At 45.2% G+C, this 26824-nt stretch overlaps 1 protein-coding gene across 1 annotated transcript in view; it reads left to right on the forward strand.

Moving 5' to 3' along the window:
* The first annotated feature begins 4596 nt into the window (after nucleotides 1-4596).
* Nucleotides 4597-26824, forward strand: part of LOC146186310 (putative cytochrome P450 49a1) — a 30772-nt gene continuing 8544 nt past the window's right edge. Inside the window, exons 1-8 of the mRNA XM_084605656.1 lie at nucleotides 4597-4824; nucleotides 5179-5416; nucleotides 9876-10066; nucleotides 14123-14324; nucleotides 15512-15671; nucleotides 15750-15919; nucleotides 24011-24089; nucleotides 24718-24924. Coding sequence (XP_084461782.1) covers nucleotides 4644-4824; nucleotides 5179-5416; nucleotides 9876-10066; nucleotides 14123-14324; nucleotides 15512-15671; nucleotides 15750-15919; nucleotides 24011-24089; nucleotides 24718-24924 — 1428 coding nt within the window. The 5' untranslated portion in view covers nucleotides 4597-4643. The remainder of the gene's footprint in view (nucleotides 4825-5178; nucleotides 5417-9875; nucleotides 10067-14122; nucleotides 14325-15511; nucleotides 15672-15749; nucleotides 15920-24010; nucleotides 24090-24717; nucleotides 24925-26824) is intronic.

Genomic DNA, 26824 nt, shown 5'->3' on the forward strand with positions numbered 1-26824 from the left:
TAGTGGGTCGACTAGATCGTTTCCGCGAAGCAGTTCTCGGTGAGTGTGCGTGCCTCGTAAACTTCGAATCATGTACTACGTACGACAGGCGGGAAATATATGCTGTACATTCCAGCACTACAAAATGTTTCGATACAGCCACTGTGATATAAGTTTATTTTCACCCCGAATGTGGAGAGGACTATAGAAAACACTACATTGGGAACATTATGAAACTGCAACTGCATCCAGATATAGGTAATGCTACAATATTCCGTGTTCGTTTATGTATTTTCCAATGGAGCCAATCTCCATGTTTCATCTAATGCAATTATGAGCCTACATTTGCTGTTTATGTGATATGAAAGACCAAAATGGACAATCATTCGCAACTTGCGATCCCTATCAGTTATCAGCTGTTGAGTATCATGGCAGAGACGGCGCCAAGTATTTCTAGTTACAGTGACGAACAGTGGGCCTTTTTGGCATCGATAGCGAAATTGCGCGACTCCCTTTCACTCGCATTCGCTCGACATGATACATGATCTCAGGACCCTCTCCTTGGAATGTATTGAGCCTGGTCCTAAGGGGGAAATAAACGATCCTCCTTTGGAGATTAAAACATACTCCAGAAAGGAGCTCGTGGGGACATACCGCGGACTACACTGTTAGGATGTGGGAGGTGGGGACCTAAGCACGACGTCCCTAGGCGTTGGCGTGTTGTCTGGGTATATGCTTTCCCGCCCTGCATCCAGCGTATTAAGGCGAAAGCCTTTAACGGCTCATCATTGTCGCTAGCAAAAGTGTCACGCTTTTGCCATTGAACCAGCCTGCCATGATATTTGAATTCATATTATCCCTATGCCACGGGCAGGAGCTGCCAACTCGGGTCACTGATTTCATATTCACGGCTTGGTTAAATTTCACGGTTTCAATTTCACGGCTTAGTTAAAAGTGGGCTTTTAATGCTGGCTGGTAGCTTACGCTCTCGCAAGCTACTCCTAAAGGATGAGCTTAAGTGTCCCTATTAAGGTAGCACCTTACACTGATAGGAGGCCTTAGTACAGCAGGCATCAGTGGCGTTTGAAATTGATTTACAGCCTAGAAAAGGCGCAGTATCTGTCACAATTTTGCGCGTACACATTTACCATGCCGTAAAGGGAAAGAGGAATTTGAAACCGTAGTCACCCTCTTTACTCGAAGCATCATTCACAGCCACATTCGCAACAAATGCGTAGCAGAATGCGGCACTCAGATTTTCGCCTTTCACCACTTTAGCCACCAAAGTGTCTCGCAATATTCTAATTTTATCCTTTGGAAACATTATGAAAGCGTTACTGGAAGTACGTCATTTAAAAATGAGAACAGTGGAGTGCATCAGCAGCTGGCAGACTAGGTTTTCACATTTATTGTGCTTGTCATGAAGATATTTTACTAATAGTCGCCAAACTTTATTACATATTCTGAATCTGATACATATTGAAATCTTCATAGATAATTTTCAATACTGCATTTGAATATGCGCAGTATCAGAAATAAAGGAGAAAAATTACTAGATGAATTCGAAACTATTGTAGTTCGAATTGACGTCATGTTTATTTTAGAAACCTGGTTAACAGCGCACGATAACCACGCACGCATCTTGAAAACTATGCTTATCGTACCCTTGCCCGAAAGTCCGTGCGCGGTCGTGGCGTCGTTATCTACGTCCGAAAGCGTCGATCGCTTCAAGGTATGTCTGAATTTTTTTTCGGGCAAAACTTTGAATGTTTCAAATCACTTATCGTCGCAGTAGTATACAGGCCCCCATAGGAAAATAAAGGAAATTTCTCTTCTTTTGCCGATCACGTGCTGAACCAACTAACACAGGCATTAAGTTCGTTATAATGGGTGACATGAATGTAAATATGTTGGCTGACGATTTGAATTCTAGAGCTCTTGGCGATAAGGTGAAATCCTACGCATGTGCGAATCTTGGTTGCTTAGCCAGGTACATTACGGAGAACAGTACTACTTTATTAGGGGTCTGTATCATAAACGTGGACCCGTCTCATTCATTTTTAAAAATTTGTGATGTCAGTAAGCTTGTAGAATTCAAAAATATCGCTACTGACTTAATAAAGAAATTAATTTAGATTACTACAAAAAGCTGTTCACCCATGTGTCCAATAACCCCAGGAAAATTTTGCAAGGGGTCAGTAGCATTACGCACTGAAGTACTTGTACTGCAATTACCCATGTTTCTTCGCCACACGGAAACCTTAGTCACGGTATAGCTGCTGACACCCTTAACAATTTTATACGCAATGGGAAATCACCTTATCTTGCCAGCTAAGACCAGAACTTGTCTTACCGAAGCCTGCTAAATTAAACTCATTGGCAATGTCGCCAACCACACTGCTTGAAGTTGAGCGGCTTATAGAAGATCTTGATAATAAGCTAGCGACCGTCTTAGATGATACAATGCCATTCCTTAGAAATATATTTCCGATGTAAACTCCGCGCCGTTCGAACTCATATTATTCATAGTATACTTGAGAAGGGGGGGGGGGGGGGGGCATTTCCTTTTGAAATCAGTATAGGAACACTGTGCCCAATCCATAAAAGTGGGAGTGATTACTCATTCAATACCTTCCAATTCAAATCAGGGCTCCCTATTTTGTCTAAATCTCTTGGGTGTGTTATAAATGTCAAGGTTGAAGGCTTTGTAACAAAATATAAGATAATCAATGGGGCACAATACGAATTCTAAAGGAATACGTCAACTGAATAGGAACTAATTAATATTCGGAACGAAATAATACATGATGTAGAACGGAAACTGTACACAATAGGTATATTTACGAAACTGTAAAGGATCAAATAAAGAAAAAAACAAACAAAACCGATAATTTGTTTAGTTTTGTGGGGTTTAACGTCCCAAAGCAACTCAGGCTATGAGAGACGCCGTAGTGGAGGACTCTGGAAATTTCGACCATCTGGGGTTCTTTAACGTGCACTGACATCGCAGAGCACATGGGCGCCTTGCTTTTCGCCCCCATCGAAAAGCGGCCGCGGAGGCAAGGATTTGATCTTGCATCCTTGGGAACAGTAGACGAGCGCCGTAACCACTGCGCCACCCCGGCGGGGTAAAATAAAGTCTATAATTAATTGTGATTAAAATTGAACTTTATGCTACACCATGAAATAATATATCCTTCAATAGTTCGTATCAACTACGATTTCACTAGACTAATTGCATGTTTTAGTTATCTGTAATTAGTTAATTGTGATTAACAACTTACCTTGCAATTAATGCGCTAAGTTACATATTGTTCAAAAGATATCGACGAGTGTAATGAGAAGTCAAGCCATAAAGTCAGCGAAAACAGAAACTTTTCTTTTAAAAACGCAGAACAGAAGCGAAAAACTATCACATAATGTTTACGTGGCCCGCCGCGGCAATGCACTGGTTAGGACAGTCGACTTCTGTGCCCGGGGAGGCGGGATCGAATCCCGGCTGGGACAGCCGCTTTTCGATGGAGGCGAAAAACTAGGCGCCAGTGGGCTGTGGCATGTCAGTGCACGTTAAACAACGCCATGTAATCAAAATTTTGCAACCCTCGACTACGGAGTCTCTCATAGCTCGAGTCGCTTAGGGACAATAAACCCCAACCTAATTCTTATGTATTCGTAGCAAGTAAGGAGAATTAAGAGACGCGCCAAAGACGTCTCTTTTCTACCTCCCGCAATATGAAGAAAGGTAGCGACTATGGAGGAAAGAAAGAACTTGGGAGAGGCCCTTACGTCATTTTTTTGAAGCCGGCGTGGCCGCGCCGCGACCGGACGCTGCAACGTCTCTCCTCCTCCTTTACCCTCCGCATTTTCTTTCTCCGCGACGCTCATGTACGTAGGGCCCTTAGCAACGCTGTTGCTAGTGGCCCGAGTTTTCATAGCAACGCGTCGCCGTTGCTAATGGCCCGACTTGGCTAACCCTAAATTTTGACGTCACTTCCGCCACACTTTCTCCAGTGCATTGGGAATGGCAAGAGTACAGTGGCTCCATGGTAGCGACGAACCGGTCAGAAGCAACGCTTCCTCTGTGGCTTCAGTTACAATAGTAATGCACTTCTTGGATATAGCATGAAAAGTGCATGCGAATAGACAATTTTCTCGCAATACAGATTGCGAAAACTTACTGAAATGTCCGCTGTTTGGCGAACTAACCTGCAGAATTCGCATATTGTAGGTACAAAAATGCTACTCCTTTCGGGAAAAAATGTTTGCAGTGTCACCCACCCGGAGGCGACATGAATTAAGTGTCTCAGGCGGAGCAATATAGCACAGCGGATCAGTTGGTATCAATACGAAAAGGACACTTTCCCAGCGACAATTCCGTCCGATAAAGCTGACTCGTTATCATCCTTCAGTGAGTGCTCCCTGCGAGAATACGAGCTTTTGGCTGCAAAGATAAAGTCCCTGGCTAACACGTGTCGTGTCGCTGCCTGTCAACCTACTCACCGCGCCATTTGAAGGAGTCGCTCTGCGAGTGTAATCTAGCATCTGTGGGACGGTCTTATAGCAGAGTGATTGTGAACACTCCAGATGAAAGAGAGCCTCAGAGAAGTGCGCATCACCTTTCATCGATTTCAATTGAGCCTGCAGCATCCATCTCTTTTTTCGAAATGAAAGTGCAGCGTTTAGCGGCTCGAGCGGCCGCGGCAAAGGGAAGACCAGCATCCACAAATACCTTCAGCAGTACGCGCGATGGCAGACAGGCTTTGGAAGCGAAGCCCTTCGCAGAGATGCCCAGGGTGCCTTCATTCCCGGTGATAGGCAGCTCGTGGATATACTCTCGTCTATTCGGTAAGTTCTTCTGCATTGTGATATGTACCATCGAAATGCCGACAGTACATATTCTTCAAACGCCGTAAACTATTCTACGCGATGTTCACATGAATTCTTCTACATGAAGGATACAAAGAATGACGTTACCTAAGGTGTGACCCCAAAATGAAACCCCGCATGCACGCTCACTATGCCGGCAGGAGTGTATGTAAATTATCATACCATCAGAAAACTCAGTGATCCGCCTTGTTTCGATCACTCTGCTTAGCAACGATGCGTGATTTATGCAAGCATACTTTTACGCGGGGACGCATTCCGTACCTTGGTTCGCAGAGGGGCTCTAAAAGGTGTTTGCTTATTTGGTTTCCTTAGGAAAGCACCATCCAGATCAGAGACACAAGGCGTCCATGGAAATGTACAAGAAGTACGGGCCCATTGTTGTGGAGAAGCTTCCAGGCCGCTACTCCTTGGTGCATCTCTTTAGCGGAGCTGACATTCGAAACCTGTATCAGGAAGAAGGCAAGGAGCCGTTTAGGTTGGGCGCTACAGCTTTCAGTCACTACCGCGCCAGCAGGCCGGAGTACTATGCCGACGTCGGCATTCTCAACCTGTGAGTGTCGAGTCGATGACATCTAATTCTTCCGAGCAGAGAGAAGTATTTGGTGTTTGGCAAAGGGAGGGAAAATATCTACCTACATTCTGAGTTGAAGGAACCATAGCAATTTCTCATATACATTGCTACCTTATCCCGCCAAGTCATGCCATATAGCTTTGCAATCCGCAGTGCTTGTCGCAATATTAGTTTCAAGAATACATTGCTACCTTATCCCGTCAAGTCATGCCATATAGCTTTGCAATCCGCAGTGCTTGTCGCAATATTAGTTTCAAGAATATATCTAAGATGGTACTTGGGGTGCTCTAAGTAAGAAGGACTTCAGCAATCTTTCCGAACGATTTAATGCTTGAAATTCACCATTCCAGTGTTTTCTCACAGCGAATCTCCAAAATCAATACTATTCCGACGACTATGGCAGCCAAATTTTCGCGCTTGCTGCCGTGTACGAGAGAGAGGCGAGGTGTGCGATACCTTAGCGAAGAAAATGTACAGCAGGCTGTGCGCTTGACTTTCCATTTCTGCTTGCAATTGTTTGACATCAAACGGTCTTCTTAAACGGATGAGGCAAATAAGAAATCCGAAAGGACGCGATATATCATGAGCACAAGAGGCTTAATCCAAGGGACACCATTCAAGACGCTTGTTTGTGTTGTGGCATACTTTGCTAGTATGAATTACCAAGCTTCATTTTCAGGTTTTCTACAATGAATGGGGAGAGGGGGGGGGGATAACCAATTAATAACAAAAACCTGGAGAACAGACAACAACTGCAGGGCAACCTTAAACCGGAAATAGGGTAGATCGGGGGCTGAACGACGCACGTACGCCAGCACGCAAACGGTACAGTGCTTATATTCATGTAGAGCGTAAAATTCTCGTCGTTAACAGCGATTCAGACACCTGCAGTCACACATTAAGGGGGAGCCGTGCATGCGATCTCCATCTAAGTCAGCTCTACTTGCCAGAGGTGCCTTGAATGACGAGTGATCTCAGCCGCCACACAACACAAAGGTGTGCGCGGAGGCTAGAATTAGGTTCAAATGGGTTATTGCTGTTTTAACGCGTTGTCATTAGTTGCCCGCTTCTGAAGAAAAGCCGGTGTATTTCACGGTTTAGTATGTACACCTTCTGCCTGGCATTAATCATCATCATCAGCCTGACTATACCCACTGCAGGGCGAAGGCCTCTCCCATATTTCTCCAATTAACGCGGTTCTGTGCTAGCTGCATCCACTTGACCCCTGCGAACTTCTTAACCTCATCCGCCCACCTAACTTGCTTTAATAGGAGGTCGGAAGTGCACAGACGATAATCCTCCCTTTGGGGAAAGACGAGATAGACACCGGACGGATATCACTTTCCGGTCTGGCACTTTTCGGCCTGCCACCTTCCGGTATGCTACCTTCCGGTATGCCAAAGGAAGAACTGCCTTTCCAAAAAAGATGTGATTACAGAAATGACATTTCAAAAGCGATAAAAACTGAAGAGAACAAAGTAAGCTGCAAACTGGTAAAATCGACTTAGCAAAGAGAAAAAGAATAGTATTGAGCACGTGGAGGTCGCCAGGCAGGTGTGACTGCGACCCTATTTATTTGAGGAGAAGCTGAAGAGGCGGCGGCGTCAGCGTCCGGCCGAGGTGAAGGTCCCGAGCGTTACGAAGCTATCGTGCCGGCGCTGCTTCCTTCTCTTCGGCACGTGCCGGGCCCTCTTCATCTCAGGCGCCAGCACATGTGGTGGCGCTAAAGCGAATATCGTGGCTCCGGCGCCTGTGGGATTCACTTCGTCTTTCGGCGTGCGGCAGACGCATAGACAGATGGATTTATTGAAAGGGAAAGCAGAGAGGTTGTCCGGAATAATTCAAATCTGGCCTGATACTCTGCACTGGGGAAGGGGAAGGCTACAAGCGCTTTCTTCAGCCATGTTGAGTACACAATTTGTAATGAGTTAAAACTGCATGGCAATATACATAATGAAATGTTGGTCATGGCGTGCGGGTTTAACGCCCCAAGATACTCAGGCTGTGAGGTACGCGTAGCATAGAAGACTCTGGAAATGTTGACCGCCCGGGCTTCTTTAATTTCCACCGACATTGCGGAGTTCATGGCACCTTGCGTTCCGCCTCCATAAAAACGTGGCAGCAACGAATATTACCTAACTGGTGTTCTCGGAAACAGTAGTCGAAACCTCGTAACCACTGAGCCGCTACGGCCTAAGAGAATCCATGTGAAAAAAAAAAGTGTAAGGACAAGCATTTAAAATCAAGAATTGACAGGTTTCAGAATCTTAGCATTCCCGATTGTCCACCGTGGTTGACGAAGTATTTAGGCAGAGGCCAAATGCAAAGCGACTGTGTACTATGCGGTATCAGTGCACGTTAATCAACTCCAAGTAGACTAATTCACCTCATCCTGCTAGTGTGACGCCGCTCATAGCCTAAATCACCTTAGTATTCTAAACCCAAAAACCATTAAAATCCCCGTATCAGTTTTCTGCTCATGGCTCCTCACTCTACCTTTTTCTTCAAATTCAGATAACAACGTTGGAGTACATTAAATGCTTTAACGTCCGTTACGGGGGCGTATTTTACTGTGAAATCTTTCCCAGTCATGAGTCCAAGGTACTAAATATGAAATATGAAGTACTTGTAGGAGGTTTTTAGTGCCAGTTCGGAAGTTGAAGCCACGAAAAAGCATTGCAATATCAGTTCATGGAGAAAAAAAAAAGGAGTTTTCTGCAGCCCTGCAGTACGAGACCCTTTTTTTTCGCATAAATGCGAAAGTGAGCACAGTATACGAAATAAAAGCTCCTTGGAGTCACGCCATTTATTTATGACATAATGAAAATAGTATGGCGCCCAATGCGAACCGAAAGTTCTATTGTGCTGCAGAATTTACTGAATTCCTTTGCTTTGCCGCCTGTTGCAAGGACAACGATACTCGTTGCAAGCTACGCATTCATTTAGGCGATAGTGCACACAGCCGGTTTGTTCCAGGAGGTCCAAAAGGGGCGACGCAGTTACCATCGCCCTACAAAACGTGTTGGAAATAATAGGCATGCCATTCCGCGTAAAAATTGTAAGACAACCGTTCTCATGTGTAGAGTTCAGACTGGTGTAACGCAGTTTAGATTTCTATTTATCAATATATATTTATGCTAGTCAAATTGTGGGATTGTTTGCGATAGGGATTCGAACCAATGTCATGTGTACAGAGTCGTCCATTCAGATTGAACATTTACAGTATCTTCAAACCACCATTGTTCCCTAAGCGTTTGCTCGTCGAAGCTAAGTGACGCATGCACAGAGGAACCTGTGGACTGCTTCGTATAGTCCGTCATTACGTGGCGGGGACGGATACAATGAAGATTAGGAGGTACTGCCCGCTTACCAACTAAGAGTAGACGACCCCGTACATCCAATTGTATGCCGCTAATTGTAAGTATAGGTGTCCGCCGAGAGGGGAGATGGGTACTGTGATTTTCCTTTCCATAAAAGAAACAATCAGCTAGAGACGTTTAACACTTTGCAAAACTCTGCCAGTCTCTAAATGCCGAACCGCCAGTCAAAATCCATACGTCAAGAACTCGGGATAGCCATGCCTAAAAGGATTCGGTGTCATTGTTTTTAATTCGATAGCGTTAATGTTCGTCTTCTCCACAAAATTGTGCACTGATGTTGTGGGCGTTGTTAGCAAAAATAACGTGTGTCTCTAATAGGTGATAGTGGCACGTGACTATGCAACTCAAGCAGGCACGTTCGTATCGTTCAAGTGGGGCCTCTTGCGCACGATTCGGTAATAATTACGAAAGAACCCTACTGAGAATGTCTGAGGTAAGAGTGACAGAGTATTAAGAGAGCACTGATTAAGCGAATAAGAAGGTGCACGAAAATGAGCAAGAATCTGCAAGGGAGGCCGCCGAAGGAAGGCATTAATGCTGCCACGTCATACCCGAGTCTTATTGCAAAATCACTAGTTTACTTGTTCTTACAGGCTAACCATTCTCTACATCGTCTAACTGGCAGGGTTTCGCCATAATATGGAGAGTTTAAACCGGAGCCTCAAGTCTGGCCACGGAACAAAAGAGAGTTACTATTTTATTTACCACAGTTGTCGGGAATTATGTCTGGTGAGTCCCGCCTGGAATCTTGGACAATGTCGATCACAGTTGTCTCATGAGCTCGCTTCTGGTAAGTGATGGTGAGAACACAGCTACAACTTTATTTCATCTTCCATCTCGTAAGATTTTTGTATTATACACCGCCGAATTATTTCTTCGAGGTGTAATACTAGGTTTTTTTTTCATGTTAAACTTCATCAGTTGTTTTAATGAAGAATTCTGCGAAAAGCGCAAAATTTTTCACAATACTCGTGCAGATAGCAATTGCAAGAGGCTGGCTGGTGTTTTCGTTTATTGCTGTTTATGCTGATAGAGTTGCCGTTATTTTTTACTCGCAGGCAGGGAAAGGATTGGCTAAAAGTGCGCACGAGCACGCAGCAGCACACCCTGCGAGTTCGCACAACTATGTCCTACTTGCCGACCATGAACAAAATAGCTGAAGAGACCCTGGACCTCATCTCCCATCTGATGGACGAAAACGGCGAAGTCAAGGACTGCTTCACGTTGTTTCAGCGCTGGGCGTTGGAGAGTAAGTCGCTGCCAGCGTACAACTACGTCACCCAACTCGTAAAAAGACGGACTGGGCACGCGGATTTTAAAGGTTCCATTTCTACCGACATAAAATGCGGTGGTACTACTCATCAGATCACATGACTTCTTATGATTTAATATATCCACCGCAGAAGATACAATACTAATTATTTGAATTACTCGTGCGTCGACGTTTGCGATTCAGACGACGAAATATTAAGGAGTGTAAAGAAAGATACACCTTATTCATTTCAAATCAATCATTTTGGAGACAAATATTCCTCTTCTAGAGGTGAAGATCTCATAAACAAGACTTCACGCAAGCAAGAAATAAATGACGAAAAGGAAAAACTAAATTGAAAAGAGAGCAACTAAGCTGTTTCTATGGGGCTGCTAGAAAGCTGTCCTAATGAAAATTTGTATATCCACCCCTGCTATAGCCCTGAATTGGGCTGCAGTATTTTCAAATAAATATATACGTAACTACCTAAAACACGAAAGGATAGGCAATGACGTGTTCGAGGGAGAATTGACGCGGTGGTGTTAGCAGCGCATATGTACGCTCGCTAAGCCATTTTATATTGCATGTTCTAAATTTCTAATACGTGAGCGACTGTGCGGGTGCAACGCAGCACTCCGTCTCATGCACTGCCTGCACCTTCAGCCGCCTCGCAATACCAGTGCACTCCTAGTCAGCCGCATTCTAGGGCGCCGTTCGGCCTCGTACCTTCGTTTACTGTTTATTGTTTATTGAACACCTGCAGCGTCCGTAAGGCATTACAGAAGGGTGGTTACATACGTAATTGTGACGTTACACATTATTTCAATGCATGGCAAAAGACATAGTTCGACAGAATTTACTCTGTGCTTGATGACAAACTGCGTGCTTTCCCAATAATGCTGAGAAAACACACCTCGTGAGACTACGTACGGTCAGGTTAGACGAATTGATAGAAGGACAGAATAAAGGGAAATATTGTCACTATACCAAAGGATAGCTGACATTCAGGTGGAAGGGCCGTCTAGATGGGCATTTTGACTGGATTGCCAGCATTGAGTCCTATGTGGGCACTGTACAAAATGGCTTCAAGACCGTGGCTTTCAGAGACTTTAGTCCACCCTGTGGCCCGGACTTGAGTCACCGGGTCTGGGCTGTTTCAGTATCGCCTCCCACCGCTGTAGAGAAGGGACTCGTAGTAGCTCCGCGTGCGGCGGCGCCTTTTTCCGGTTACATAAAATGTGACTATATATGAATATCTCGACAAGCAGGTGGACCCAAGAGTAAGACATTTATTGATCGAACCCCATCTAGCCCGAGTGTCATCTCACGCGCAAACCGCCGCTTCGTCTTCGATGGGAGTCAGCCAAAGGCACACGGCAATACGATAAGGCTTAACACAGTCTGCCTGTCCTGAATGAGAGATTTGTTATCATTCCGCATCTAGATCAATACCGCTTTCTATACTAATGATACTTGAGGCGGTAATGTGGTAAAGCCTATTTGTGTTTGAGAATTACACTATGCCGATATATATTAGGGGAGAATACGAATTAAAGGGATAGAAAAAGAGTGGGATCGAGAACAGAGTGCAAGGCGACAATCTCGTCATGCTATTCGGTGGTATGCGTATTTAGCGTGGTGCCATTAGCACCTTTATTACTGTGGTGTATCGGAAAATCAAGCTACGAACTGTTTAGGACTCAAGCCCATGACTTTCTTTGGGACTCGACCCCACGATTTTGTTTGTTTGCGCGGACACGCTCTGATGACTCTGTCTTACCACACAATCTGCTTAACACTCGTGCAACACCCCTCACCAGACAAGAAATGCTTGCACGTTAAATAAATGGTAGAGCTAAGCTAAGTGGTTTAACGCACCAGTCGCTGCGAGCTGATAGCCTCGCACCCTGCTTTGCTCCCTTGCCAGGTAATGCAACGGGAATGACTCGCGGTGAACTCTGGCGGCCCGGTGCAAACAAGAATTTCCAGGAGCTCTGCCATGAGACGAAAATAGGGGCAAAGGGAACACTGCGGTCCACAGCTGTGCTTGGTAAACGTGTAGGCTCGTGTAGAGGAAGGAGGCCGATTATCTTGTCGGTCGTCTACCGCTGTGTTTCACCGCTATCCACTACGTAAATATCTGTAAATAGAGCGGTCTTTCCTTCTTGGGCGTTGCAAACAGGTACATGCATTTTGCTCTGCCGGATGCGGCCGCCCTCTTCTTCTCACCCAGGTATAATGCTTTCCTCTTCGCTCCTCTCGCTCCTGTCACGCGTGTAACTCGAGAGCTCTCGCTGTCTTGTTCACTCTCGCAATGGGGTGGCGCGAAAACCTCGGAGGTTGGATGGTCGGCAGAAAGAAAGCAATAATAATTACCCAGCAGTGTACTGAGGTTCTTTCGTCTTAAATACTTCTCTCCCGCCAGACGTCGAGAAAATGGGCGTGCTGATGAGCCTTGAGATTGGTGAGCTTCCATTCTCGCTCTATAGTTGCCTCAACCATCGTGCCGTCATTGCACATGTCTCACTCAATGTGCCAGAGGTTGTGGGTTCCGATCTCACAGGAGACATCTATTTGCTTTCTCTTCTAATTTCTAACCGGTTATCTCCGCAATCACACTATTACTTCACACTGATTAGGACGAAAAAAGGTCCCCTGTGTTTTATTTGCTTCAGTAGATGCTGGCTTCTTTATGCTTGTGAAAAACGAAGTACCTCATATTCCTTTCATTTGTTGATGTACCACGATGCCATTTAAGCCTAATTTTGCATCTTAAAGCTGGAAAATCTACAAAAAGCTCCAGCTGAGAAGAGATCAGAAAAGGAGTGCATATAGTGCCTTATTTTTAGCGCGTACTCTTAGAGGCGGAATAACGACTTTGTGCACTGGAATTATTGAAAAAGAAAAGCGTCGACAAACAAAGGTATTGAAATAAAAAATAAGCGTCGACAAACAACAAAAAATTGTTGTGGTTTAGCTCTGGTTGCCCCTAGTTGAATTGCGATAGCAATGGTGAAAGCTTCTTTTGCCTGCTACATTATTCCCCTATCCCGCCCTATCAGTCTAAGGTGCTACATTATTGGCGACACTTAAGTTCATCCATTAATAAAAGTATGACGCGAGAGCGTAAGCTACCAGCCCACATATAAATGAAAATGGCTCAATGCTGCTGAATCGAATGTGAAGCGAAAGCATTAGATGCGGGCGTCTGAGCGTTCTTCGTCTTCTTATTCGCTGTCTTCTTCTTCTTCATCTTCTTCGTCTTACTATTCTCCGTCCTCTTCGTCTTCTTCTTAGTCTTCGTCTTCTTCGCGGCTGTTGAAGGTCAAACGTAGCCCTCCCGGGACTGCGCGACGGGCCGAAACTTGGCGCAGTATTGCTATCGCAATAACTTGATATTGCGATAGAATATGAGACCAGAGTAGATAAATTTCTCGCCGTAGCTGCAGTCCTTATTTTGTTTTTCTTTTCACATCTTAGTGAAGGAATATGTGTGTCTATACTTAGTACTGCGAGGGTGGTTATGTGGTGTAGCCATTGTAGAGCTCAGATGTTTCAAGTATTATGTAGAGCCGGCTCGGTGCACACATGCTCTAATTCTATGCTGATAATATATTTGGACACTGAAATTTTTCAGAAGCATATAGATGGGGAGGGGGGGAAGGGGTTTCCATAGTTAGATTTAATAAAGTATAGCGTGCTAAGTACGAACTTAATGTTTCTGACACGCTATGAGCTTCTTAGAGGAAATCTTGTTCTACCGCAATAAAATTTTAGGACACAACTGTTCTAGGCAAGAAAAAGTTTACTGTATCTGCCTCAGGACGAGCCGCGACGTATTGCCACCAATTAATACGGTGTACGTGTCCGCTGACACTTTGACAGATTTCACCCGTCTGGATATTACGGGCGCACATATTTTTTTCCCCGCCACCTCGCCTTCCAAGTAGACTTTTGGCAGCATTAGTGTATGCTCTCAACCGAATTCTAGCTATGAAAATCGCGTGTCTCGCCATGAATTATGCAGCGACTATCCATGATTCCACTTCGCAGGTGTTGCTCTGGCCTCCGTGGACGCGCGACTCGGCTCTCTGAGGCACCCGCTGGACCCGACCTGTGACGGCCCCGCCATATTAGATGACATGAGAACGGCCTTTTCCTGCATGCAACAGTTCGGATACCGATTCCCGTACTTCCGATACTTTCGCACACCAACTTGGCGCCGTTTTGAGAAGGTCATGGATGACTTCACTGTGTGAGCCTGCTGTGGGGAAATCTTGTTTGGAAGAACACACTTGGGGAAAAGAACAAAAACAATAGCCCAAACATATCTTAAGGCCGGCAGCGCCGCACTAACCCTCCTTTCTTCACTAGGCGATAACCACAATCATGGACACCAAAAGAAAAAGTATCCTTGTAATATCGTTTTTTCTGCTGTCCCATCATATTCCACTGAATAAATTATTTCCTCAGTGATATATTTTTAATACTACAAACGAAATCGTGCAACAACATTTGAAGTGGAGTGTATCTTTGCAAACGACTAGTGCCCCTCCACTTCTCTCTTATGAGTGGATGCATTAACGAAAAATTTTAAACTTGTATTTTTTCAGCGTGCACACACCGAACAAAAAAAAATATAACGTTGTCCTAACAAACTGCTAGTTTTCAAAGCGATTCAGTGACAATTATTTGCCTACAACCTCCACTTATTAATGTGTAGATAAAACGGATACACTGCATTAGTGTTCAGTGCGACCCTCAAAAATTGCAATAGGTCAAGAATATGACAGTTCTTTACAAATTGAGCACAAATGAAATGAGTGTAGCTATTGAGCGGTAAAGAGGTGGTGCTTTTCGATCTACAGATACGTGTAGCCTAGTGGAGCAGTAGTTCGAATTGCATCACTGTTTTGTGCATGTAACATTACTACCATCACAACACGCCCTTAGATTTCCTACTTGTTTCATTTCCAGCTTTGAATTTGAGTAGTTTGTGTTTATAAAAAAAGGAAATCGGTATAATTTGTCGGCTTTACGTGTTTAAAGCGAGTTATCCAATGTATAGTATGGGGCATGTTACGTAAGTTGCATGATGGCTGTTTTTAATCAATGGTCAGTATGACATCATCCTTCACAAGCTACGTCATTAGAAATATTGATGAATGGCAGGGCAACAAACGGAAGATTGCACAACAGAGCTCAAGAACTGTAGGTATTAGTGTTCATTTTCAGTTTCGAAGCGAGCATTCAAAAATGTCTACCTCTTACTAGTAAACTACAGATCTCACAAGTTTCTTTCTCAAGAAATAACCTAAAAGGCTAGTTTCATGGTAGCATGCTGGTTTATATCAGCATTAAATAGGTATTAACATAAAGCTATTCGGACGAGAGAATACCACTCAAAATAATACATGTTGTCCTCCGGTTTGTTTCCTTCAGCCGCATATTCCAGCACATAGAAGCGGCAGCACAGCGTATGAGCTCTGAAGAGTCCGAGCACGAGCCAACCATACTGGAGCATCTCCTACGAGACAAAAAACTCACATTCGGAGAAATACTGACATTTACCAGCGACTTCAACCTTGCAGGTGTAGACACGGTCAGTATGTACCGATAAGCAGCGCAGGCTCTAAGTCGGCACATTGTCGAATTTAAACTTTAATTACTGATTTTTCAGTCGGCAACAGCAGCAACGTACCTGTTGTTTCATCTGGCGAAGAATCCGGGAGCTCAGGAAAAAGCTCGGCAGGAGGCGAGAGCTGTACTCTGCGTAACACGAGGCTCCATTGAGCCACAACAGCTCGAGAAGCTCTCGTACATTAAAGCCTGTCTCAAGGAGAGCATGCGGTAAGCGAATCATGTGGGCAACTCATTTCGCCGCGCTTTTGTCTGCTCAGTGAAACCAAGCTTCACTTTTAAGCGTGCAGAAACAACGCTAGAAGTGAATTACTAAACGCAGAAATCAAGCTGGGATCTAAATCTTAGTGTATAAAACCTGCACCCTTCAAAAGAATGTAGAAAGACATAACCGAGCAAAGCAGACAGTAGAGGTCTTACTTTTGTTGTAAGTCTGCCACGCAATAAGATGCGGCTGTGGCTTTTTCACATGTTAAAGACACCCTCGATAAAGCATTGAGAACAAAAGTACGATGGGAGCATAACGTGACTGCAACGAAGACTAGTCGTAAAACTAAAATTAAGGGAGTCAGCCGCACGTGCGAACTCATGCCACCGGTTATTGCACTCGATCCACAGGTGGGGTTGACTGCTTATGCAGACGGGCTACATGATGTAGCCCTATATCCTGAGTAATTTTCCTTTATAGTCGCACGGTCAATTAGACAATGGTCACCCATCTGAATTACGAGCGGCCGATGTTACGTTATAATTTCGATTGACAGTTAAGCATGCTTGGTGCTTAGGCCTACAGATTTTATAGAGGCGGTTAGCAAACTATAAAATCTGTAGGCCTAAGAGAGTTTCCTTAAATCATTTTAAAGATAACTAAAATGCAGCGAAATCCTCAAATTGAAACTCTAAATACAAATAGATCTCACAATATAGACTTTCTGGCAGTGTAACTAATTCAAAATCATTTTTCACGCTAGACTATGGCGTCAGAGTTTGCAAAAATCAGGCAAATATCCAGTACCTAGGTGGACATCTCAGCGTATTGTTTCTTTTTTTATCAACGCTTAGCCAACTTTGAGGAAGCAATATTGTAATGATAGCAATTGCAGACGTGCATGGGGTAGATGGTCGATAATAAAAGCCTCTTTTGACACCCCGAAAGCGAATACACCTGAAATGATGGTCGTGGTGGTGGCTCGCGATACCCAATCGTAGCGATTTATGAATTGGGTCGAAATGTGAATCACATAAACAGGCGTTTCTGTACAGCTAGGAATTAGAAAGTGCGCTCTCTGTAATCATTTGTTGTTTTGTTTAATTAATGGCTTGCTGCAGGTATTTTCTTTTACTATACGCTACATGACAGCGATATTGCCGGCAGGGTTAACAGCGGTTTTTGATAACAGTCCTCCTACAGTTGACGTAGTCATGGTAGTTGATAATAATAATGTATATATTTGTAATGATAGCAAACTTGTGTCTCTTCTTTCTGAACTGGACGGGCAGAATTATCTTGGCGCCAGGCAATCGTGGCAACAGTTAGATTTGGTTTGGCATGTCCGGTTTAACGCCCCAAAGAGACTCAGGCAATGTGGGACGCGGCAATGGAGAGCTCCGGAAATTTTTCCTACCCAGCGTTCTTTAGCGTACACTGACATCGCACAGCACAAGGATGCCTTGCTTTTCGCGTCCATTGAAAAGCGGCCGCCGCGGCCGGGATTAAATCCCGCATCCTTGGGCACAGCCGTCTAGTGCCCTAACCACTGCACCACCGAGGCGGGCCAATTATAGAAACAGTGTAAAATATCAGGACAAAGATAGGCAGAAAGAAGTGCAAACAAACAGAAAGGGCTTCTAAAAAGCTGATCCTGAAAAAAAAAAAAAGCTGCGTTTCTCATTGCAGTGAGAGCAAACAGCCAGAGTTGCGTCACTGCGTTATTCTAGCCTTCGCCAGCCTTCACAACCAGCAGGACTGATGGAGGAACCGTGGCGTCGCTGGCAGTCGTGGAAAGGCCGCAGACCACAGCGTCCCTGGAGAGTGGCGTCCTGTAATTATTGCGTGCGGGGCAACATCGAGCAGTGGTCCGGTGGACTACAACGTGCTCGGTGGCCTCTTGCTTCTTACCACGCATCGGCACACCTCCCTTGAGCCAGAAGCCGATGCGCTACCAATGCAACACAGCGCAACAAAGTACCCATCAAGAAAAGCTAGGAGTGTGCGAACATTCGAAAATTTTAAAAAGCGAATCAAATATTTTACTATTCCATTATTTCCCCTTTCACTAGAACCTATCTTCTTCGCTACGTCCCAGGGGAGACACGTGGGATCTCCCCGGGCCCACTCCCTCGGCTCTGGGTCGCTGCGTAGCATCCCCCCTTTCATTTAATAACTTCCAATCAAAAATCTTTTGTCCCAAGGGACCTGTTGATTTAAATGTCCAATTCCGAAACTTTATCTACCCGCGATACATTAGTGGTGCGAGAGAGTCTGTCTCTGGACTCTATTTTACCAAATGTTCGAGCCAATCAAATAACCTATCTGAAGCGAATAGTTTTCGAGTAATTGGCACAATATTCCAATAAGGCTTAGCATAATTTTTTTTCTCCCTGAATGTTCGATACTCCTGGCCCAAAGCGACGCCGTGTAAAATCCTGCAGCGATGGTATACGCTTAGCATGACCGGTTCATTGCTGCTACGCGGTCCATTCGTGTTACAGCGTTCATAACGTTGCTGCATAGTCGCTAAGACTTGCGAACGCATTAGAGCAGAAGCAGGGCAGAACAGCGTAAGATAGATATTGTCACGGGTAAATGGATTTAATATTTACAAAATATACGGGGAATGCATGAAAGCTACGCACAGTAAGTCTTAAACACAGTCTCAGTAAAGCTTAAATTGCTCAGTAAAGCAGTAAATTGACGTAACAGTGTCCCCCGGAACAGATGAAGCTCTTCTTCGAGCGAGTCACGCAGGTTGGGAATAGCAGCGTTTCAGTCGTGCCACATGAGCCAGCTGAATCGTCCGCGAGCATCGATTTGTCGATGTTACTTTAGCGATAACGTAAGTTACTTCACTTAAACGACTTACAACAGCAAAGGGTCCAGCGTATTGCCACAAAAACTTCTGGTACAGTCCGCGGCGTTGCAATGGCCTCCAAAGCTAAACCAAATCTCCGGGTTCATGAGTTACTGCAACATGAGCCACACCATACCGAGCCTTCGTGCAGTCTTGGGAGGCGATAGTTCGCAAACGAGCAAGACGACGCGCTTCTTCAGCAAGACAAAGATGTTTCGACAGGGATGGGTCATCGTGCACCCAGAATGGAAGAATGGTGTCCAGGAAGGTTGATGGCGAGCGCGCCTAAAAAAGGAAAAAAGGAGGATATCCGGTCGCCACATGCTTAGCTGTGTTATAAGCGTGGGTTACAAAAGGCAAGACAGCATCCCAGTTCTTGTGATTTGACGTTACGTACATGGACATCATGTTAATGAGAGTCCGGTTTAGACGCTCTGTAAGGCCGTTTGTCTGAGGGTGGTAGGGAGTAGAATGGCGGTATTCGGAGCCACAGAGCCGTAAAGGTTATTCCACGATATCTGCAGTGAACTGCCGATCGCGATCACTGATGATCACTCGGGGGGTGCCGTGGCGAAGGACAATTTGGTGTAATAAAAAGTTCGACACATCGGTTAGTTTGGGAGAAACGAGTGCAGACGTCTCACATACCGGGTCAAATAGTCAATAGCTACGATAATTCAGACGATTTGGGATAAGGACCAATGAGATCAATTGCAGGTTGAAGAAATCCAGCAGGTGGCGTGATGCGTCGTTTGAAACGTTGGCAAGGGATACAAATTACAACATAGCTCATCGTTGTCGTGTACAACCTTGGCCAATAAAATCGTTGTCGGACCCTCGCGAGAGTGCGCGCAAAACCAAGATGACCTGAAGTGATGTCGTCATGCATCGCATGTAAGACAGCATTGCGAAGAGAAGCCGGGACAACAAGCAGAAGACGGGCACCATCAGTTGAGTAGTTCTTTTTGAGGAGTAGATCATCTTGAATAACAAAAGGTGTGGGGCTGAATTGCGCGCCTTATCAAACAACGGAGTAAGTTCATCGTCTTGACACTACTCTTGCCGGAACTTTGCGTGGTCTGGTTCTGCTTTCGTTAAAGTGCGGCTTGCATATGCGATGGCATGCTGGGCGCCGTTCTGAGGCTGGATGAGAACCGCACCAATGCCCACGCCGCTCGCATCGGTGCGAACCTCGGTGTAGCAGCCGGATCGAAATGGCTTAAAACAGGACCAGATGTGAGCAGAAACTTCAACTGTCGGAACGATGACTCGCATTCCAAGGACCAAACAAACGGAGCAACTTTTTCCAGGAGGGAAGTGGGCAGATGGGCAATTTGGGCGAATTCTTGAATGAAAGGGTGGAAATATGAACATAGCCCCAGAAAGCTTTTTAAAAATTTTACGTTTTGAGGCTTTGCAAAGTCTCGCACAGCAGCAATCTTTAGGGTCGGGCCAAATACCTTCCTAATCCACTAAAACTCCAAGCACCAAGGTCTTCCGTTCACCGAAGTGACACTTTTTAGAGTTCAAAATCAGTCCGGCGTTTTGAATACAGTCCAGCGCAAGACTGAGTCGCTGATTATACTCTCAACATGTCCTTCCATAGATGATGACATCATCTAGGTAGCACATGCATACCTCCCATTTTAAACAGCGCAGAACTGTGTCCATAAATCGTTTGAATGTCTCTGGTGCATTGCACAGCCCAAAGGACATCACGTTAAATTAATAAAATCCGTCAGATGTCACAAAGGTTGTTTTTTCTCGGTCCGACGGATGGATCGGGATGTGCCAATAGCGAGACCGAAGATCTACTGACGAAAAATAGGAAGCGGATTCAAAACAATCTAAGGCATCGTCGACACGCGGAAGAAGATAAACGTCCTCTTTTGTAACTGCGTTTAAGCAACGATAGTCCGCAGAAAATCTCCACGAGTTGTCCTTCTTCTTCACCAAGATTACGGGGGCTGCCCAAGAACTGGAGGACTCCCGTATAACACCTTTCTTCAACATCTCCTGGACTTGTTCGTTAATTGTTCTGCACTCAACTTGTGATACTCGGTAGGGCTTCTGTCTGATAGGGATCCATCACCAGTGTTGATCTTTTGTGACATACGTGAATGTGGCGGAACAGAAACATCGGCTTCTTGAACAAAGCCAAACACAGAAGCTGGTCGGATGACGAAAACGATTTGTTTAACATCCAAGTTATATTCGCGCCGTAATCAGGATCCGCACGATGGTGCGGACGAGCAGACAGAGCGCGAAGTGAAAGGACCTCGTAGCCGTCAAATGTAGCCAACCTGAGGCCAGATGGCAAACAAACGAGTTCTGACGAAATGTGTACAGTCCACAAGAGGGTACAACCATCTACGATGTCGACGACGGCACGGAGCACTAATACATTTTTCTTCACGGCATTGTTCATGTCAGCTTCAACAAACACAGAGTGGGTGCCTGCTCGCTCGGCAGAGCTGTGAACCGGCACAAAAATTGCAACCATAGAAGGTAACACTACGTGGTTGGAGACGTAAAATGCGCCGTCACTAGAGGTAGGTATCTCCTCTACAAAAGCAGACAGAATATAGCGGCGGAGAAAAACTTCGCCAGCTGCGCAATCGACCGTTGCTCAACAATCGCGCAGAAAATCGATTCTGAGAATAACATCATGCGTGGCTCTTGCTAAAACTACAAATTCAACTCGAAACGTTTCTCTAGCAGCGACCACTGACACGAAGCAGAGACCCCCTGGATGCAAATGTTCTCCCCAATACCGCGAAAGCTGGCGTATCGGTCCCAAGTGAACATTATTGTCGGTCCAAGGCGATTTTTAAGACTCATCACGGAAAGAGTGGCACCAGTATCCGCTAAAGCTAACGTATTTACGCCATTTACAGTAACATGCACTTTGTTCTTCAACATCAAAGTAGGCAGAGGAATTGGCGAAGATGACCGTTTCGCGACCTCATCTCTATCGGCCGCTCCTGCTAGTTTCCCGATGATGGCGTAGGCGAGCGTTGACGTGGGGACGGAGACTGTACTCGGCGCCGGGTGGTGGTGTGAAGCTGCGGTCAGAAGCGGGAGAGTCACTGCGAAACATGCCCGGGCGAGGCTGTAGTGGACGAGGTTGACGCCACTCAATGTTGTCGTGGTCACGGAAACCTGCCCAATTAAGGGCGGGTCCAAGAACGTGAGGCGTGCTGTCGCCGGCGTTGACGAAACCGCGCTATGCGCCCGCGGCGGCAGCAGTTTTAACAAACGGGCGACTCGCGAAAAGCGTAGCGCTGGACGCGGAGGAATTCGATGGTGATTGAGAGACGATGGGAGCTGCATGACGCAAGTTTGAATGTGGAGGAAAGCGGCTGGTCAGAGGCGAATAGCGGGCGCATTGCCGTAGGAATAGCGCGGAAGTTCTGGTTGACACGCGCACGAGGCTGGATGTTCAGCCGGCTATGGCTGAACTGCGCATTCCAAGTACACAGGTCGCGCGTCGGCGCCTTGCAGGTACTTGGCCAACTCTTCTCTCACACCTCTGCTGACCAGAGAGGCGACATCGTCGTGGACAGTGTAGTGGCAACGCTGGCAACTGTTGGAACGTTGGAGAGGCGTCCACATTTGGGTACAATACGTCGCATTTTAAAGCTTCAAATGTACGGCAGTACTATGTAACTTCCGAAGTACTGGCTATTCGTTTGTGATAAGGAAATTACAAACATCTACGGCGAATAATTTAAAGAAATGGCCAACCTTGTCTTCTTCGGGCATGTGCCTATTAACAATGCGGCAGAGCTTCAGGACTTTCTCTTTGTATGTCGTGCGTCTCTCCAGGTAAATTTGCTCGTTGGGAAAGGGTCTGCTCAGCCTTGCGTCTTTTTGATGGGGAGACTCCAAAACAGTTTGTTATCTCTTTCATAAACTTGTCCCAGGTAGAAAGGTTGTCTTCATGGTTCTCAAACCACAGCAGTGCCGTGCCGGCCAGAAAGAATACCACGTTCGCTAGTTGCATGGCCGAGTCCCAGCGATTGTATTTGCTGACACGTTTGTAGTGCGTCAGCCAGTCCTCGACATCCTCATCGGCCAGACCAGAAAATGTTCTCGGCTCCCGCTAATGAGGCCACGAGCTAGATGGTACTTGGGGCTCCTGACCTGAATTAGAGGCAGCTCCAGTTGAGCGGGAAGAGTGACCTTCTCTGTCGTGGTCGTGGCTTGCCATGGCTGTGAGGTCAGGAGGGAGACCGGCCAAGCGTCTGCTTAGTCGATGATGTTCGAAAGGTTCCAGGACTATCCCGCACACTCCACCAAGTTGTTACGGGAAAATTGGTTTATTATTTAGAAAATAGACGGGGAATGCATGAAAGCTACACACAGTAAGTCTCAAGCAAAGTCTCAGTAAAGCTTGTCCCCGAACGAGTCTACGCGCAACCACTTCGTTCTCCTCTTTCACATGCGGAACACCGCGCGGCGTAGTGTAATTGACGCAACAATATGTCATTCAAGCCGAGGTAAGATCAGAATGCCCTGCCTTGATGCCCGGCCCCGGAGGCCATGAGCTATTCTGGTTTATTCTCGTTTCTCGAAAAACAAAAAGGTAGCTTGCTTGTGTGTGCAACTTTACATTCAAACAATTAACATACACATTAGTATTGCGTCGGGTAAATGTTTTATTAGCAGCCCCGAAATGCAGAGAATTGTAACTTCGCAGTGCCACTCACGCCTCACTTTGTCACACTAATGCTTAAAGCCTCGATTTCGTTAACCGACTGGCACAATTAGCTGTTAGTAGCATAAATATTCGATTTGTCTTCAATTCCTTTCAATAAGTATTTGCTTTGTATTCAAGTGTGAACCTAAGCTACAGCATTCACATTAAATTTGATTTAGAGAACGTACTATCCGCACAACCTTAATCAAATCAGTACGCTTCCATGGCCGCTGTCGTAAAGCTACGCTGGTGAAAGGGTTGCATGAACATTTATCAGGGGCCACTGAAATTGAGTTGGTGGAAGCAGCGCACTTTCCTGGCCCGTAAACATCCTGCACTGCATATCTTACAACGCAGAGAGTAGTCATCTCTATTAGCTGTGAGATAATTCATTACGCAACACTGCTGGGCAAAACTGGTCCCAACAACTCGTGCGACGTGTATGATGACCTGAGGGCGGTTTCGCATATTCTCTTGATTGGCTATTTCTAAACATTTTTGCCCGTCATTTTCGACAAACAATTGCAGGTTGAATCCAAGTCTCCCCGGCATTTATCGGAAACTTGACCACGATGTCGTCATGTCTGGTTATGTGGTTCCAGCAGGGGTTAGTAATACCTTTTTGTAGTCAAAAACGAGTTGTTCCGGTAATGATCTAAATTACAAGCTCTTGCACGCAGTGCTGTAATTAATGAGATTGGACACCTTTGAGAATTAAATGTTTTTCGTTTCTGTTGAGCTCTACGCACTATAAGCTGTTTATAGGTTCCCTGACTTCGCCACTCCGAATGTCTTCTGACAAACGTTTGAAGTATTCAAAATTCAGAAACAATTTGATCATCTGAATGAACTGCTGTTCAGCGCTAGCTGTCTATTCAGTTCAAAGTAAATCATATATTAGTGTAATGCGAATAAATACAGAGCTCGGCCAGAAAGTTGAAAATAATAACCATTTAATTTTAACAGATCTAGCAATGGGTCTGAAAAAAAAACAAATGTGGCTCTCCGGAAAAACATGTATCACGAACTGAGTACCTTCCTTTCTTTAGCCATATTTTGTGTCCGTGTCAAACATGATCACCACGGAGCTCTGATCAGTTACTTTATTTTTGCATAACGATGGATGTTCACCTTGCCGATTAGAGTTGTTATTTTTCGTTCATTCTCGCTCTGTTTTTTTTTTTGTTTTTCATCGTTTGCCTGAGAAACTATTCCTTGTTTCTCTCGTATCATAGGTGCCCATATTTGCGGAAACATACGTTGCTGGGCGCGTGGAAGAAAATTTCGGGCGTCCCGAAGAGTTTCTCCCAGAACGTTGGCTGAAAGCGGACCAGGGGAACCTCCACCACGATGGCTACGCTTCCTTGCCGTTCAGCTTCGGCCCCCGGATGTGCCTTGGTCGGCGTATAGCAGAGCTTCAAATATGTACCCTCTTTGCCAAGGTGCGATAACAATGCTCCCAGTTACAATTCCCAGTTACGTTTTGCTCGTGACAAATTAGCATATTGTGCGAGTGGCAGATTAAGGCTTTGTGGTTGGCAACCGCTACATACGCCCAGCTGCTTTTATTTCAAATAATCTGTTATGTGCTGACATTAGGCGTCTTCCATTATGAACAACCCTGCGAACAAATTTGCACGATGGGACAAAGGATATTTTTCGTGCATAATCAATGTTTAAACAGAGTTTTGTGCGAACTGCAACTTTAAAACTTCAATTCAAAAATGTGGCCTTTGCTGAAGTTATAACTGGCCAGAACAACTGGTTGGGTACTATGCTCTGTCCATTCACCCAACCGCATTCATCACCAGCCTACATAAAAATATTGTTTCATATGTAGATTTTCGGCTTAGAATAAAAGAAAGATTCCTTGTCAGCGGCATTAAGAGCCTAGAATGAAAGTATTATTTGCAGTTAAGGCAATTCAATAGTCACAGATGAGGAAGTTGACTTCAGTCGAACCTCTCTCGCCCTAGATTATCGCCCCTTGCTTTTCGAGAATCGCTTTCTTTCGCAACAAAAACTGGAAACGCCGAAGTTTTTCCGAAGCCCGGTATTGATTTGACCTCCCTAATTTAGCGAAACAGCGACGCCTCTTAACCCAAAGCACACTATGGTGGCCCCATCGTTTGATGGCAACATCAACCATTATGGTTTGTGAGAGCTGAATAGATGGTGCTAGTAAATTTTCAAAACTAAGTCACTAGAACTATGAAACCTGCTCTGAGACTACCACAGTCAACGGGTAGCATGCGGGCAACGTTGAGGCGTTGTTGCCCGAAATAGTACAGATACGCGAGCGCGTCATCTCCTAAGAAGAAAAAAATGACGCAATGCGTGCTGTATTCGCCTAAACCGAGGTATTGATCATTATTGGGCGCAAAAGAGCGGATTACTACTGTTCAAAAAAAATATGAAACTTTGTTTAGGCACGCGTTTAGGAAAACCTTGAAAGCTTCGTCATACGGAGTGCGCTCACAACCAGATTTCACAAAGCAAGAAACGAGAGGACTTTCACGTACCGTTCGTTTCTTGCTTGAATAACAGTAGCGCAAATGACGTCGCCTGATATTACGGCAGGTGTCATCTTAACGTGCTTGTAAATGTAAGCTGAGAAATGGGACGCGTAGAACAATGACCCCTTCAGGCTCGTTTTTCTTTTTTTCCCTTTATTGCCTCCGTGGGAAGTAACTGAGCGATGCCAAGGATGCTGATAAGCAGGGCTAGCTTTCTATGCTACGGGATTAAATGCCCCTTCAGTCCAATAAAGTCAGCTCACGACGACATCTAAGGTGTGAAATCCAAAATTAGCTCTGCTTTATACACTTTCAATGTTTGGTCCTGGCTAGCGTTGGTACCATTAAAAAACAAAAAAAAAATAACAAGGTAGAATAGACTGGCAAAGCAGGTGTACATTTTATGGTCAAACATTTTTCAAGACACCAATATTTGGCTTCCACAGTTTTCCATGCCATCTACAGTGTCTGGGGTAACAATATATACGTGGGCAAGGGATCTGCTAGAAAATCAAGGTTTCTATTTTTAAGTAACGCATAAACGGAAAAATGCTTTAGGAACTGCATCCCGACTGTGATTTTATTTTAGGTCATAGTAAAACTTGAATTTGTCGCAGAACAGCCGCGCCAGGTCAGTCACTCGAGCGGCTGGACCATCGATGCCGGCCCCAGAATACATAATGGTAATGGCCAATAAGTGACGCACTACCGAAGAGAAAACAGCTGCGGTACTTTCACCATTCCAGAAAATTTATCCAGCACTAGAAACACTGCAACATTTCAGAGTATCGCATTTCTTTTTCGCGCAACCGGTGCGCCTAAACTG

The sequence above is a fragment of the Amblyomma maculatum genome, chromosome 6, assembly GCF_055883805.1.
Source record: "Amblyomma maculatum isolate TAMU_Amacu chromosome 6, ASM5588380v1, whole genome shotgun sequence".
Classification (NCBI taxonomy): Eukaryota; Metazoa; Arthropoda; class Arachnida; order Ixodida; family Ixodidae; genus Amblyomma; species Amblyomma maculatum.